The sequence below is a fragment of the Tyto alba genome, unplaced genomic scaffold, assembly GCF_018691265.1.
Source record: "Tyto alba isolate M040663 unplaced genomic scaffold, T.alba_DEE_v4.0 Super-Scaffold_20000042, whole genome shotgun sequence".
In the NCBI taxonomy this organism is placed as follows: domain Eukaryota; kingdom Metazoa; phylum Chordata; class Aves; order Strigiformes; family Tytonidae; genus Tyto; species Tyto alba.
Window position 1 is genome coordinate 7,100,745 of NW_024881293.1, and position 17,202 is coordinate 7,117,946.

Below are 17,202 nucleotides of genomic sequence, written 5' to 3' on the forward strand. Positions count from 1 at the left end.
CGCACTGACTGAAAAAAGATGAAGTATCTGCACTGCGTTTACAAGAACACGCAGGCACAAAGATACGCAACCTGGTAGTGATGTCTCTGGTGAAGGACCTGTGAAATCTACCCATTTGTGGGTAGTACCAATACAACACCTGAGGGAAAAGGAACATTTACAATAATGATATTCTTCAACACAGGAACTACAAAGCAGAAGTTCCTACTACAATGGGTGGTTGGTTGCTTTTGGTTTTCTTTTTTTAAATTCTGGTTTTTAATCTGAAGATCTCTTCACCTTAAGAGTAAAATCCACAACTTCTTTAGAAAAGGAACAAGTTCATCTTCAGACTTAAGCTGTTCAGTCTTCTCAAAAATCTGCCCCACAGTGCTGACACATGCAAAGATGGTTGTATGCATGCTTTCTTTGGAAGTGTTTTTCACTTAAAATTATCTGCTACATGGAGGAGTACAGCTGTTAGGATTCCTCAGTGTTCTGTCAACTTTGAAACTGGCAGCTGTAGGAGCAATCACTATCAGGTCTAACACCACACGTTCTGTCAGCTCTGCACCAAGCGTCTGAGTTTTGGTACGTTTCTTCAACAGTCTCTGTTTCATTTCCACCCAGGACATTCCACAAGCCCAGCATTACAATCATTTGCATTCATTCCACTACTGATTCCAGAGATCTTCCTTCAATTCCTTTAATACTATTTATTATTATAGTTTTCAGGCAACAGCCCCCCATGTAATACTTAGTCCATCTAAGACCACTTCTTCCCTTGCAACAACAGCTTGTCAGTAACTGTTACTGTCCTTTGATATGAAATTTAAACAAACAGCTCTGAATTTTTAAAGGAAGATCCCAGGCTAGTGCTCCCAATTCTGATTACTTTATTGCTAGTTTTGCAACAGTTGGCATTTTTCAGAAGTCCAGGAGCTGGGATTTTAAGTGAGTTTGAATTTCCTAACTCAAGTATTTTTTCCTGATTTTCATGGGCATGGAGAAAATAGGTATCATGATATAAATGACAAAAATGTTCAAAAAAATTAGCATTGTTGTTTTCCTCCCTACCCCCAAAAATAATTGTTTTTAAATTTGTCTTGTCATATTTTGGTCTTTAACAGATCACATTAAGATATGTGAACACAAACATACACAAACTGCTAAAGGTTGAACCAGATGATCTTCCGAAGTCCCTTCCTACCTGAGCTGTTCCAGGTTTCTGTATGATTCTACCACACTGTGCAAAGCGGAATGTTTCTATCAATTTATGGAGATGCTTCTGAACCTACCACTCTTCCAGGAGAAGATTTTGCTGTTGCTCTGCGTGTTCTATTGTCACCTGCTGACATCTGAACTTTGAATCTTGTTCCCAAAGCTCCACTGTTTGTCAAGTTGATGGTGCGTGAAATTGTCTCTCCCACCACATGGCTGCCGAAGTCAATGAGCTCTTTATCTAGTGCCAGCTGTGAGAAGATAAACCATTAATTACTACTGTCCTAGATAGTCAGTAACGTCAATTGAATGAGCATCCACCTTTTCAAGAATAGGACTTTAAAGTTCTTATAATTTCAAAGGCGTACCAACTAATGACATGAACTATGGGTATCTTGCCTTTTTGTAGAAGCCAACTCACTAAAACAATGTCTTGTTAAACTGAGCCACTTGCATTTCAGTTCACTATATGACAGTGGAAAAAACAGGTTAAAACCTGTTAGTAGTAGCAGCCTGTGTAACTCTTCAGGAAGTTATGCTGCAAGTAAGTAATATTTACTTACCAATTCAATATTGTTGCTCTAGTGTTACAGTAAAATAGTTTCACTAGCACCAAGCTGAGAAGCAAGTAGCATTTAACATCATATAGTGACTGCATACCAGTTTACAACACATCCTGTCTTGTTTCTTTGAGCTACCATGGTTTCCAACCAGTTTAAGAAGTAATACAGTGCTTCATAGAGAATTTTTAATGACTTTGTAACTGGGTATATGATAACAAAAGGCTTGTAATTCAAGCTCAAGCATCAAAAAGGCAAAGACAACTTGGTTGCTTGCTAGTATCCTGCTTATAACTGAACTCTTCCCACTTTCAGGGCATAAAGAACAGGAGTTCCTGCGTGTAATTAGCACACGATGGTATGAGTTCTCTCAGTGAAGGAAACTGCTCCTCTGATCAAAGATGAATGTGCTAGCTTTCTACTGTACTGTGTGTTCTCATCTTCAAGGCCTTTTCACTGAAAACCATCAGAGAGTCCTATCCACAGTCAGATTTAAGTATGTCATTTTGATGCGGTATCATTCTAGCTTCCTACAAGCACTTAAAATTAAGCACATCCTTAAATACTTTTTCTGTAGCACACTACCGTTCAGTTACTTCCCCCTTCTGTTTTCCGTGTAACAGATTATTCTTGATTCATTTCCCTGTGCACAAAAGTTTCAATGTGCAGTCCAGTAAAGAAACTTTACATGCAATCTTATTCATGCAGTTTACTGAAACATAGTACTACAGACTCTAGGAAGACATTCGTATGTCTAAAGCATTTTGAAAATTATTTTAAATACTTTTATTATGAAGTATATTCTCAGTATATCCCAAATTTTGCATTTGCCAGTCTTGTTCTGATACTGGGTGTCTCCTTGCATAGTCTTTTTCCTCTCGCATTTTACATTCTCATCTATAATTTATTTTGTCCTGTAAAGCCAAAATTGCTCTTAATTATGAAGGAAGTAATTTAAAAAACAAGTTGTTGCTTTTACCAAATACTTTCTTCAGGTTAGCCCACAGGAAGTTAAATTATCTAAAAGAAGTTAGTGCTGCCTGTAGTTTCATCTCTTAATGGTAAGAAAAGTATGTTCTTCGCTTAAAAATCAGCATAGAATGCTCAAAAAGATTTTGAGATGCTGAAAGAGAGATTATACGGTTTTTATAAATGCCAGAAAAGATACAAAGATATTGCCATATTTTGATTTTTGTCTACATAGAAAATTGAAGTTAAGAATGAGCTACTGCAGGTCTGAGATGGAACTTCAAAAAATTACAAGGAGAAAAGACAGATTATTTCCAGCCACCATTTCTCTCCCCTTCCTTTACAACATAACATTGTGTCATCAACTGCTACTTCAGTTAATTCCACTCTGAAGCTAAAGTTACAATTCATGGTTAAGTAAATCCATTGAGATAATTTTGTAGAAATCTTGGTGTAATCTGGGAAGCTAAACAATTAATAATTTTCTGGAAAAAGACTCTCCATTGAAAAGGAAAAAAAAAAAAAAAAGAATGAAATATAAATACACATTGCTGAATATTTTCAATATGCCTTCTCACATTTTCAATATGCCATCTCACATTTTGTCTTGCTGTTGTTAATACTGACTGAATCTACGTTAAAAAAGTCACTTACAATGCATCTCTTGGCTGTACATTTCAATGGAACAGAAAAAGAACCTGTCTGTGCCATAAACATGACTTCTCCTTCCAGAGGTTCATTTATCTAGAAAACAAAAGCAAAACACCTCAACCAAGTAATCTGCAAAGATTTAGCCTCTGTAGTCTGATGAAAAATATTTTCACTCATTCTGAGTAACATATTAAAATGTATCTGTACCGATTCTACACCTATGCTCTAAACCAGTGTTTGGTAACTGCCTGGTTAGCTTTAGCTAGGAAATATCATAAATCTTTTTTTTTTGCAGTAAGTTTCAAGTTATACTGCAAGAATATTTAGCAACAGGCATTTTTCTGAAATGTGCCCTTAGAATATGCCTTACTACACCTTAACAGAGCTTGAACGTGCACATAGTTGTCCAAGTACCACAGTACCTTTCCTAGAAATGTAGTTTGTTTTCTTGTTAACAGTTAAGAAACTAAATTAATTATGTTTTTAACCAGCCTAGTGGATTATACTAGGATTCTCATCATTGTGTAATTTAGCACTCAGGTGCACTTACCATTGGTTTAAAGGTTACCACCATTTCACAGGACATTCCAGCAGGCATTTTGCCAGGTGGGTCAAAACTATGGAGATAGTTAACATAAAATTCCAAATTAAAGCTATGTTTGAAACATCCAGCTCCTACTGTAGTAACAATGGCAAGATTTATTTTTCTTCCCTCACTTAGATTAATTACTTGGAAAAGTCAGAATGATTGACAGGTTAATGAAAAGCTACAGAACCCTGCTGTAATTGTAAAACTACAAAAGATGATTCTTTATTGAGGTTTTATTCAGAAAGTATTAAAGTGCTTTTAAAAGGCGGTAATTATTGCCTTGGCACTACAGGCAAAGAGACTGTAGCCAAACAGGTGAAGCGGAGGCACAATAGTATCATCGTGAACAGGGTGGATCAATTGCCTGTTCTAACAACTAGGAAGCAGTCTTCTCCCATTACCCATTTTGAGTGTTGCTCTAACATCTGTCCTGTCCAAACACAAAATGAAGAGGAAAAATAAAGAAGGTAGCTGCAAACGATTAGAGAATGTGCTGCTTGCTGCAAACTGTATCAAAATTATCTTGAATAGAAACTGCCACTCATTTCAATGCCTCATTTCATGGTCTCTGTGATGCAAGCAAAGTGCCCATCAGAAGACAAGAAATCTCACAGCTGCACTCTAGATGAAATTAAGGCACTACTGGAGACCTATTCTGCCTGACAGAAACAGAAAGGAAGCTAGATAAAATAGACAACTAAACGTTGTTAGTCACAGCAATACCTAAGCGAACTGGGCCATACCAGAACACAGAACATCCATGCTAATCACAATTTTATCAAAACAAAATGAAAACCAAACAAAAGCAAGATGAAACATTTTTCAACCAGAAAAGGGAAACCCTGTTGAGAATTCAGGAGCTTAAAATGGGAATGGGAAAATAAGCATCTGTATACTGACCGCCAGAACAGATCACTAGCAGTTTCTCCTGAGAAAGACTTTAAGGAATAGCTCCTTCTATTTCAAATATCACCTTGCAAAAATATTTATTATTTAGAGCATAGGCTGCCAAACACACAGAGAACCACTATGCTAAGAACAAACTCATATTGCATGGAGATGTAATAATGTTCATTTTAACCACTGGAATACAGCTTTTTATTGGCATCTGTCACTCGTAACAGTTCTCAAGCATTATGTCTGTGCTTGTGATTTAGAGGATAGCTGATACCATGACAACACTTAGAGGTACTGAGTATTTTCAAATACTTGGTAAAATTATTTCGTAACAGTTTATGCATGGTACTACTCCAGAAGAGATTAGCATTATGCAGTGTAAAATCAATCTCTACAAATCTCATCTGTACTGTTCAAATTAGTAATAATATGACAATGGATAATAAAATCTATAGATTATTTTTGCTAGCTATCTATCTGGCAAATGTATGTATGGCTAACCAACCTATTTGAAAAAAAAAATTGAATTAAATCATCAGACATCAAAAAATCACTGACTCGTTCTACTCACAATACCTGATGTTTAATGTGCATTTGGAGAATACCTTAAGAGGCAATTGTATCAATGAAAGACACAGGCCTTTCAGAAAGGTTTGTTTCATTTTTGGTCACAAAGCAGAGGTGATGATTTAAAATCTGTAATCGCTCATGTAACTGTCCAATGAGAAAATTAAAGATCACTCAGAGGAGGAAAAATCCCCCATTTTGCCAGAAGATTAGTAGCTTCAGACTTTGTAATAGAAATTAAACACATATTACAAGCAGGTCAAAATTAAATCTACAGACATGATTTCAAAACAAGCAAAGAACTACATTTATATTCAGCCGAGCACCAGAGCAAGTTTAAAAGCTTAAGTGCTCTGCTCTGTGGTGGTCAGTCATGCATCGCCCTTAGCCTGTGACTAAAGCGCTAAACATCTTTACCAAGATCTACAGCAGCTGAATTCTGACTTCACAGCTCTCAGGTGATTACACGCACTCAAGAACCGTAGGACGTTCCCATTCCAGTGTGCTCATACGGGGACTAAGTGGGCAAGGAAAGGCTTAACTATGCCCCACAACTTCTCTTATCAAGCTAGCTAAAAATTCCAAGTGCATCTATCCCTACAAAGCGGCTGTGGGTAGGGAGCTTTAAAACCATGTCAGGAGTTCAAAATCAGTTCCTGTGGCGATACAACAGGTTCATTTCACCGGGGTGTGATTCAACAGCCACCGCAATGGTTTCTTCAGGTCAGTCAGCTGTAAGAGTTGAAACCTGAACTTTTTATGTAAGTCAGATCAATTTGCTCCGATGTCTCCTATTCGTCAATAAGCTTCACTTACACACAAACAAGAGCTTTAGCATTTTTTCACTTTTAGGCTAAACTACAATCAATATTTTTTTTTGTTTGACAGTTTCAAGTAAATATATTACTTTCTTGACCAGATTTTTTAGATACAGGCAGGTTGTGAAAAGTAGTATTTTATATTTTTAAAGGCTTGGATTATCTCCAGCGAAAGGTAGTCTCTGAATTATTCTTACAAATAAACAAACTGGGGAGACTTCCATTTGCATATTTATAAACAGTCAAATAAAACTATCAATATAGTTAAACCGAGATTAATTTGCAATCTCTCCAACTGGACAGAATACTTCATTATGTAACCTGTCATCAGGATTATATGAACAAACTGATGGAAAAGACCACAGGATTTCAATTTACATGCTCTTTGCTCTGAGATTGATTATTTCATCAGATTCTTCACATTTAAACTTCAGCAGTAATCTGGAAATTAGTCTGAATCATGCTATGAAGGATGGCAGCTGGTAAAAGAGGTTTGCCTAGGCTTAAAGGCCCTTGTGGTGGCCTAGGAAAATGCTTGGGTCCTCCTTTACTTCTTTGTACCTACAAAGAGAACCTTTTCCCTTTTTTAAAAGGGTCTGACATTTTTGAATTGCTACGTGTTCAGGGCTGGCAGTTACCACAGGTCTATATTGCTTTCCACAGATTCGGGACTGGGCCCTGACTATCACCACTACAGAAACCAACAACATGCAGCACAAGCTCAGTAAGCCTCTTACTCCTCAGCTCAGACACAGCTCCTTTTCTCATCACACAAGAATGGAATAAAATAATTTAGATGTATTTACTGAAATCAATTTAATTTGCTATTGCATTTGGTTACATCTTCTGTTGTGGTATAAAGGTAAAATAAGCAACTAGTCTACAGTGAATTTTACTTACTGAACACTGATGAAGTCCTTGAGCCATTCACTGATTCCCACTAGTCTGCAGAAATTAACACTGGAGGATGCATTTATCAAAACTATCTTCTTTTTGTAGATTTGGCCAACATCAAAATCCTTGGAATACCAAACATATCAGGTGGTGTGAATTACAAGTAGTAGCATTTTCGCATATAATGACAAAACCAGCTCCTTTTACCACAGTTGTGCTCACAGTCCCTACCGGGATCCGAGGCCTGTGTGCAGAGTATTGCATAAACCCATAAAGCATCGCCTTGCTCCCGGGTTTTAAAACACACTGCCTAGAAAGCCAGGAACTCACACTTCATGGGCAGGGCAACATCACCTGGGTCTGTGCACAGCTAATGCACCAAGCTGCTCTGTAAATTTTCCTCCAGTAAATGCCAAAGACATGATGTCACATTCATGGTCTAACAGAATTATTAACAATTTAGACTGTGCGTGACAAAGACAATACAGATTTTATTGAACACAGAGCTGGGTGCCACTGGCTTTCAAAGCAGATCTGCCTTTTCTGTGCAAGGCACAGGCTCCCAGCTCCTGATAAAACCAGAACGCCCTGCAAGCTGTACAGCCAGGCACTTTGTTAGCACACAGACAAAGAGAGTCCTGCAGGCAGCCTGGCAGCATTTCTCTGACACAGACACTTGCCGGATGCACCACACCAGCATCAAGTGCAGAGAAGAACAAGGCACAATGTTACACTTTCTCACAGTACACTTGTTAATTATAAGACAGAGATAAACTGCAGCTCAGTTTCCTCATGACCAGTAGAATATGACGATCCCTTGCAAACTGAAATCCTAACTGGATTGAAGGACATTATGTTATAGTTATAATGTACATACAAACAATATCAAAGTCAGAGTTATGCTGCCTTTTAAAAAACATAGAACTCAGTCTAACAAGATGTTTTATCATTTTGCTCACCTTTCTTACAGTAATTAAATACACCTAAGTAAAGGAAGCAGTTTCTAATTTAGAACTACGGAGTAAAACTAAGTAGTTTATTTAATCTGGGTATAACTCACCGAAGAAATTGCTAGAGAAAAGGCAAGTACTGTTTCAGGTTTGACTAGAGACCTACTAAAGACAATCATTTTTTTTTCTTCCCAGTGCAACAGAATTTTCATCAAGACATCAGTATATGTATACAGCAGATACATACATTACCTTTATAGATCCTGTGCAGAATGGCCACTAACCTTGAAATGAATGCACCTTGGTTTACTATAGAAAGTACATCCCTTACGTTCATGACCAGACACTATTTGTTTGTGAAAAATTCCAGTTCGGTACTCTTCCATTTTTTTCTCAAAAATGTCTTTTTTCACTTTTGGATCCATTTCTTCTCTGGATACCTAATAAGGACCATCAGTAAAAAACACCATGACTGTAAGTATGCGTGATCACAGAATCCATAGCCCAAAGTAGAAAAGTCTGCAAATGGAACCTCTTAGTATCTGGCCAACCTTTGTCTTTCTCTCCAGATGAAACTCTGCCTCACAACTTCTATATGAAGTATTTAAGTTATTCTCAGCTGTCTGTTCTGTAGCTAATCATCCCACACTATGATATAGTATTTCTAATGGCAGTTCTGCACTGAGTTTTTTCCGCTCAACTTCTTAAACGTTCAGAAAAAAAAAATCATCTAACTTCACTGGAACATTTCGGTTACGGTCCAGTGCTTCTTTCATGTCAGTATATGAATATGTACTGACATTATTTCTTTTTGACTGATTAGAAAGTCTGCTCTTAAAGGTCTTCAACATCTCAAAAAAGCAGTAGATGCAAGTATACCTTGGAATAACAATTAAGATCTTAACTACACAACGCCACTCTGTAAGAGCGCATGATTTACTTCTATTTAGAGTATAGAATACTATTATTTTGCTAGAAGATATGCTTTTCTTTGCCTAGTATGGTACGAAAACAGTTGTTTACACATAAAGCCATTTGTGTTGCCAACTCAACAGAAAGTCATGTTTATTTTTTTTTAAAACTGGAACAAGTGAAAACGATATGATGTATGTCTTCACATATCTGAATTAAAACTAAGTACTGTTTTTTCTGTAAGACAACAAACACCACAAGAATAGCGTCAAACAGCAATTACTCTGGTCATACGCTCACATCTGAATCTCTAAATCTATGTAATACAGTCTGCATTTTAACTGCAAAATAGGTAATTATTAAGTAAGGTTCCCAGAACAGCCCTTACCAGTGTCACTACTTCCGATATCTACAACTACTAGAGAGGCAAATGAAACTTTTCTAATCCACTAAGATACTTTTATGGATACTGTCAAAACTTTGTAAAGACTAACTTTACAATGAGTCAATTACAAAAGGATCTCATCCTTTTTTTTTTTTCTTTTCTATTTCTAATAACAGATATCACAACACCTACCTTGTGCAAGTCACATTCCTGACTCCAAAGTCCTGGGAACTCTGGTTCTATTAGGGTCTCATATCCCTCTTTCCCATCTTCATCACTTTCACAGAGCACATCGTGGGGTATTTTTTCAGAAATCTCTCCTACAGAAGCAGTTGTCTCACTAGCTGAAGAACCAGCTGATGAAGAGCACCATGACTTTTGTGAAAGAAGTTTTGAAGATACAGTTAAAAATTATTAAAGGACACTTATTTCAACAGTTAACAGTTTCTGAGGAAATCTTTTCATACAAAAATGACAAGTCTATAAAGCTCAGAGACCAAAGATGACAACTTAGGTCGAACCCTTCTTAAGATACTGAATACAGACTCCCTGGAATACTGAGCAGGTGAAAAAAAAAAAAAAAAATCCAGGAGGCTCATCTCTAGAGAGAACCACTCTCTCCTTTCTAATACAGTGGAAACATTGCTCTTGGGCTGTCAAACTGATCTGAATCTGAAACTTACTCAGGGATGAAGGTAATTAAACAGGAAGTGAGGGTACTTTGCATGGGTTTTGATGCCTGTTGCAATTCATGTCTTTGAAAATTCACCTCTTCTTACAAATGCCCTTAAAAACCCTCCCACACCAAACAGGACAGTGTCTTGATTCATACAGGTACCAACAATCAAGAAAAGGGAGACTAACAGTCTAATGGAGAAATTACTCCCCACTTGTTCTGCACTGTCTGGTATTTGGTTATAACCTGTGCTATACACAGGCAAAAGAATTCACTGGCCCATGTCTGGGACAAAAAATACATGTGAAGACAGTTAATTCTTTGGCCTCTGTTTACCTGTGATATTGCTCCAGCTGAATGTTTGCAGGTCTTCTCAATATACTGCCATGTTTTCATTCTCCACCGGAAAGACCCCTCAAGTTTACCACCACCCTTAATTGACTTAGTACAGGGCTGACTTTTTTTCTGCTTGTGAATAGCAGCTTTTTCTTTCAAAATTCGCGATACAATCTCAATTTTTCTTGATTTTTGCTGTTCTCTAGCAGCTCTGTAATCCAATGTTGTAAGAAATATTAAACCAACCATGGCTGTTTGCTAATAATATTAACTACAGTCCAGTTTCTTTTGAGCCTTTAAGCTAAATGGAAAGTCTTTAAATTGGGTGCAGTGCTAATTTATGTCAAGATACCAGGAGATTCAGAGGCTATTTATACATTTTTGCAGACTAAATATACTCAATTACAGTGTTTTAGAAGTTGAGGAGTCGACAAAGCATACCAATCATTGCTACTGAAAACAAAATGTTAAAATAATTTTCCTAACCTAGTTAGCTATTTAAAGAAAACTGCCTATCTAAAATGCAGTGGATTTAATAAAGGGAGGAAGAATGGTTAAAGACAAAAGTACTGAACTTGGAAGATATGAATTCAAAGCTATGTACAACTACAAATTCCATGACACACCGGGTAGCGTGACAAAGTGACAGTAGATAATTTAATTACAGTCTTAATACCAGCAGTTTAATACACAGTTTTCTGCAACAAATATTATGCACACTAATGATGGCTTTTTATATAGACTTTCACCTTTTCAAATAACCCATATAGATAATTACTGATTCTAAATTGCAGCAAAGAAAATATCACCTCTCATTTAAATACAGGGTACTGCCTACTGAAGCACTTCAATGTTTGAATTTAGCCTCGTGATGCCCCATTGCAGCAGATAAATGGCACGGTATTTATACTATATTTTTGGAAAATCATGGTACAAAGAAATTAATCATGGTTACAAAGACATAAGAATGACTCCCAGTGCTATCTGCCTTAAGTATAAAGCCATCCTCTGTTCCTAGGATCAGTTCTTGTTTTTATGAATCTTTCTACAGGTGATATACAAATTAATGACACAATGGTTTTAATGACTAAAGAGTTATTTTCTTTTCCAGATAATTCAGAAATATATATGCAGGCTGAAATATACTCAGAGAAAAGGAGACAGGCAGAGCCCTGGGAGAAATAACTAAGCAGTTCTTCAGCAGATTAGCAAAATGGTAGCTGAAATTAGAAAAGAACTGCTGTGAGAAACATGACACAGCTAACATTGAGACTAACAAACTGCTCTCCCGTGGCCTGCAAAGGGAAACAGTGAAAGGGAGAAAGCAAGCAAGGTGAAAAGGATTAAACTGAAATAGAGTTGGATATTTCCAGCAGATCTCTACAAATTTATATGATTATCTTATTAACATGATTTTTAGAACGTATTTAGGGATAGCAGAAGTGGTGTTACGCAGCCATCAAGAATGCAGCTTTATTTCATCAAAACTTAAGACTTACTGAACCTTTCCTTATTAAATCTCTAACATTTGCTACAGGTTACTGCTCTTGTAGCAGAGCCAGCATGCAGAAACGCGTACCTCAGCCACACTCTGTTTGGTATCTTAGCTCAAATTCATAAGTGGTTAAAAAAAAAAAATAAGCTTTGCACTGGAGCAAATGAGATAGGGGCACATTCCTATCAACTTTGCTACATTGCTTTAGTTTCAATTAAAAAAAAGCACAAAGGAGAGTACCTTGCTTCTGACCTTACTGCAGTGCAATCTTCCCGAGTGTCTCTACAGGCCTAAGAAAGCTTTTCGCTTTTTATAGGGACAGCGATCAGGAAATGAAAAAGTACGGTTACTTCAGGCATCCAGTTTAGGTTCACTTAATTTCCCTCCTGAAGTGGTTCATCTTTGCACAAGTTGTAGAACCTGGGCTCCTAACTTTGGTTTTCTGAATAATACACCTAAGCTAGAAGTTCAAGTTGCTTAAAACAGACTATACAAATAGAGTATAAGGATGAGTTCACTCCCTTGAGACAGTACCATAGCTGTTTTGTTTTCAGAATCTGATTAAGAGCTCCAATACATTCTTGCGTGAGCATCAGTAAGTAGCTGAGAGTTTGACAGAGATATGAATACTTACTGTTTCTCTTTTTCATGCTCTAGCAGTCGCTTATGGAGAAAAATTTCCTTGGCAACATTGCCTCCTTCTGCTAGGATAGCTTCCCTGATTTTCATCTCCTGCTTCTTTGCCTCAAAGGCCATTGCTTTTTTCCAAGCCTGGAGAGCTTGGAGTTTTTCCTACGAAGCCACACAAACCAATTACATATTTGATCCACATATTAAAGAATATATAACAGAGAATCTAGTGTTGGTCCCCCTATCTAAGTATAAATTCGTGGTAGATTTCTCCAAAGTAGAACTTATTGGGTTTCATACACACAGTAGTCATGGTGTGCCGAAATGCAGAAAGCTCTGACTAGGTCAGGGCTACTTCTTCACCCTTCTAGCCTGCCCCTGAAATGCTACTCAGTAAAGCAATGTGAAAAGATACAGTTCTAATCAAATCAGTATTAAGACCATTCCCTCAGATTCTACAGGACTTAAGTAGAAGAGCAAAGTAACATAGCTCAGAAATTCTTAATTGACATTATTTCTTAAGTAACTGTTTTTCTTCTGTCTATTTTCTCCATATGAAGTATTTCTGCATTGGGATCTAAATAACTAGAAATGCTTCTGGCTGACCTTCCAGAGAATTTGTTATTCATTATTTTCAAGAGAGTTACCCTACCAGAACAACTGGACTGTGGACAGAATAAACTGCGTAAGTAGAAGTGTCAAAACCTGCCCATACAAATCTAACACCATTACTCCCGTAGTTAAATTCTCCCCAGATTCAAGTGATTTGGTCGGTGATCTGACAATATCACACAACAATTCTGCAATGAAAACTGAAATTACTTGCACTAAAACCTAGCAGCCTAAGAAATTAATTTCTTCATTCCCCATCTAAGCCACAACAGCAGTACCCTATTGGAAGTTATGCTGTTTTTCAGGGAAAGCACAGCTTGTATCCTTCTCTCCATATGCTCCTGAGTTTTCACTTCTTCCTTTGCATTTTTTTCATGAATTCTGTAAGCAAAGTAAAATCTTTCAGGCTCGTATCCTGGAAAGCTTTTAGTATTAGAATGTTTAACCTGACAAGTAGTAATTGTCAATGTCACCAAACATTCTTCCTGTAAGCCTCTGTGTTTACTATGATACTGGGTGTGGGTAAAGTGGAACAGTTGGAAGACTCTTCTATATATGGTACTGCTCAAGTTACAAGTGCCAACAGGCTTTCAACTAGTTTGCTCAACAACTTTTTTTTTTTTTTTTTGAATATGAAGAATGTGTTCCACATTATGACATATGTTTAGTTGCTAAAATAAAACAAGAATTCAGGTGTTGCTCATATAACCAATACCTAAACAATTATACAGTGAACTTTACACAAGCCAACCATTTGTACCCACACTAAAAATAAACACTAGAAACTCTAAAAGCTAGAAATATGCAGGCATGAATCAAGCTGGAGAGTATTCCAGCTAATATAATGGTAAACTAGAAAAAATGTTAGAAATCTTGATACATTTGATATATTGCACAGGGAAAAAAAATCTGTTTTTCTTAATTATTAAAAGTTTGCACACGCCGTCTAATGAAAAATAAACCAACACTGAAACAGAACAATTATTTCAATCATTTTTTCAATTATGTCCTAATATACAAGTAAAAGTAAGTAACAAATGTTCACAGTTCCTTTAGTAGCAAAATAATTCAACACCACAGTAATTATGTAAACATAAACCTACGAAGAGAACTTTTAATTTACCACCAACCACAAAAAGAGCACAAGGAAACGCCCTATCAACCAATTTTACCAGACAGCAAGGAAGCTTTTTTACCACATTTCAGATGGAATACAGAATGGTAGAGTGCAACTTTCAAACCTGGAATTTAGTTATACTACTTCAGTTAATGGCACACACATATATAGGAAATGTTTCAAATCATTAGTAATGGCTACAAGTAGTCCGTCCCTTCAGCTACAGAGCCTGAAGACCATACTAGGACAGTAAGTGGATTTTCTTCTTTCTAAGCCCTTTTGTGCCATGTAAGATTTGAATGCTTCACACCACTTGTACTGTGGCAGAAGATTTCCAAGTTTAACAGATACACCTAGCAAAAAATTTCTTATTTTTCAAAGACTAAAGGATAAAGTATTGTAAACCAGAGACTCTACAATGACAGAAGAGTGAACAACAACCTTGCTATGCTTTTTCTCAGGAACGAGACTGCTTTTTCATGGTTCCTTTTGGCATCTTCAAGTATTTTTTTATGCATTTCTTCATATTCTTTATGGGCTTCCTCCTCTTTTCTGCAAAACACAGGCAAATCAACAGCTGTAGCAGGACTAAGGACTTGATTCCACCACAATGACATCTGAGGGTGGGGTTGGGGAGTTAATTAAAATGTGCTGAAACGAGGACATTAGTCTCCACATGCCCTCCCTCCCACCCCCCTATCGTCTGTTGTTTTCACAAAACCTATAGACAAACTGATACACTGGTGTTCACTTTCTCTCCAAGAAATCTCGATGAATTTGATCATAAGTTCAGAATGTCCTGGCAGCCAACAATGCAGACACATGCAGTTAGTCTGATCTAACAAACTTCAGTTCCTTTGACCAAAAGCATTCAGAGTTTTTGTCTCTGGCAAGTTTATTTCCTAGATCAGAAGTCTCTACCTGCATAACTGCAAGACTGGGAGCAATTCTTATTTTAATTCCATTTCCTCATAAAATATTCCTGAAGCAACATCCAACTAAGGAACACAATACCACTAGTATTTAAATTAGCTCATCTTCTCAACACCTGAAATAGTGAATTGGCTAAAAATAATAGAGAGAAAGGAAGCAGTCTGACTTATAGGCGCTTACTTTTCTCTAGCCCGACGATTTTCTTCTGCTTGCAGTGCTGCTATTTTTTCCTTCCAAATCCGCACTTCTGCTCGTTCTTGGTATTGCATCTCTAGCTCCTCCTCAGCCTTTTCAAGTTGTTCATGGAGGATTTCATATTTTCCCTGCTCAGTTTCTATATGCCACATCTCAAGCCTTTAGAACAAAGCATGAGCTGTTTTCACTGAAATACTGACAGTCTTTCGCTTACTTAAGGCTACTGAGTAGGTAAGGCTCTATGGTGAAAATGAAAATCTAGCCGTGGTTTATTTTTATAAATTATATTGTAAATCATATCCTGATAGTGACACAGGTACTGTACCTTTCAGACTAAGGCTCATATCTAATAGCATATCTCATTTTAAAGACATCAAGAATATCAGTCAAAAAAAAAAAAAAAGGTAAAAAAATAAAGCTCAAGGTTCTATTTCTCAAATACACATCTACTCGGAAGAAAATACGAAAAAATAAAAAAAATAGCTTTTTCTTCAACAGTAAAAAACTTAAGGGACAGGCCACAGCTTTTATTCTTCTATACTTTGCTGAAATAACATCAATATGATAGGGATACATATAAAGAAATTAATACAGTTATTGATAATCACACAATAAACGAGTCAAGCATTTTACAGCTATTATACAACACTGTAGCAGAACATACTGTATTCTGTTAACCACTTGGTTAATCACATCTATAAGGTTGTGCTGGTGCTCCACCTGTGATGTAGTGGCATTAGTAGTACCGTTGGTGCCAAAATAAAAACACACTTGCCTGTTGCCTTCTGCAAAAGACAGTTTTATTCTGTCTTATATAAATAAGTAGTATAGGATTTGTGAACAATCAGTTACAAGCAGCAATACTAGCTTAGCTTAAAAATACACGGTACCACTACAATGTCTCCATCATTCTCAGTTTCAATTTTTCCCCTTATGCCCTTTAAAAAAGGCAAAGAAAGAGGCATAAATTAGAAGTATTGATGTTCATTCAGAGATCACCATCACAGACAGGTTTACTTTAGTCCATCTTATTTTCCATTTAAAATGAGACCTGTTTAGGTCCACAATTTATGCACAACTCCAAATAAAATCAATACTTCATTTATGTGTGTAAAACTAACTCAGGGGCTGAGCCACAGCAACCAAATTCCTAAACAATGCACTGGTCAGGCTAGAAGTTGCTCTCAAGATCCTTTGCCTTGCAGTCAACCTCACATGACCTCAAATGATGTAGTTCAGTATTTACAAGCAACTTATGTAGTGATTAAATTTTGAATGCATTAAACAGAACATGAGGAACATCATAAAGACTGACTCCCATCACACTGTTTTCTCATTCCCTCACTTACATGTTGTCTTCTAGTGCCAAAGCAATTGTCAACTCAAAATCCTTCTCCTTCTCCAGTTCAGTGCACAGTCGTCTGTGCACTGCCTGAAGGCGGGACAAAGCTGCACTGTTAACATTAGAAAGAAACATTCAGGAAGATATTGGAACTAAAAAAGGTTAAAACCAACGAAACAACACACACACCCTGCCCCAGCCCCCCGCCACGATCAGCAACAATAAAAAATAGCTTTGAGGCTGAGATTTATGTATTAGAATTCCACTAATTTATGCAGCCTCTTACCTAGCCTTCCAAGTGTCCACTCTTCATTCAAAGGCATAGCTTTCTTTAAACTATTACACATTGCTTGAAATTCAGAGAGTATTTATTTCAAAAGCACTGACCAGTAGCTTAATGCAACTATTAATTTCTCAAGCTTGTAAAAGTAGTATTATTAACAAAAGTAACTTTAGGTGAGCCTAGAGAACCTA

At 36.9% G+C, this 17,202-nt stretch overlaps 2 protein-coding genes across 12 annotated transcripts in view; one reads left to right on the forward strand and one right to left on the reverse strand.

Annotated features, from left to right (window-relative positions):
• Window positions 1-17,202, forward strand: part of GABRD (gamma-aminobutyric acid type A receptor subunit delta) — a 115,023-nt gene that overhangs the window by 58,854 nt on the left and 38,967 nt on the right. For 3 of the 4 annotated variants that reach the window (XM_033007741.2, XM_033007740.2, XM_033007743.2), the window contains exon 4: window positions 13,090-13,214. The gene's annotated coding sequence lies outside the window, so the exon portion shown is untranslated. Of the gene's footprint in view, window positions 1-12,796; window positions 13,215-17,202 lie in introns of those variants that run through there. The other variant, XM_042794311.1, reaches the window with a different exon arrangement.
• The window catches only part of CFAP74 (cilia and flagella associated protein 74), a 90,560-nt gene that overhangs the window by 25,260 nt on the left and 48,098 nt on the right, over window positions 1-17,202 (reverse strand). For all 8 annotated transcript variants that reach the window (XM_042794307.1, XM_042794303.1, XM_042794304.1 and 5 more), the window contains 12 exons: window positions 16,736-16,840; window positions 15,372-15,545; window positions 14,700-14,810; window positions 13,420-13,522; window positions 12,534-12,691; window positions 10,405-10,615; window positions 9,585-9,767; window positions 8,380-8,535; window positions 7,152-7,270; window positions 3,931-3,997; window positions 3,384-3,473; window positions 1,278-1,451 (listed from right to left, as the gene is read on the reverse strand). In XM_042794307.1, the coding sequence (XP_042650241.1) occupies window positions 1,278-1,451; window positions 3,384-3,473; window positions 3,931-3,997; window positions 7,152-7,270; window positions 8,380-8,535; window positions 9,585-9,767; window positions 10,405-10,615; window positions 12,534-12,691; window positions 13,420-13,522; window positions 14,700-14,810; window positions 15,372-15,545; window positions 16,736-16,840 (1,651 nt within the window). The remainder of the gene's footprint in view (window positions 1-1,277; window positions 1,452-3,383; window positions 3,474-3,930; window positions 3,998-7,151; window positions 7,271-8,379; window positions 8,536-9,584; window positions 9,768-10,404; window positions 10,616-12,533; window positions 12,692-13,419; window positions 13,523-14,699; window positions 14,811-15,371; window positions 15,546-16,735; window positions 16,841-17,202) is intronic.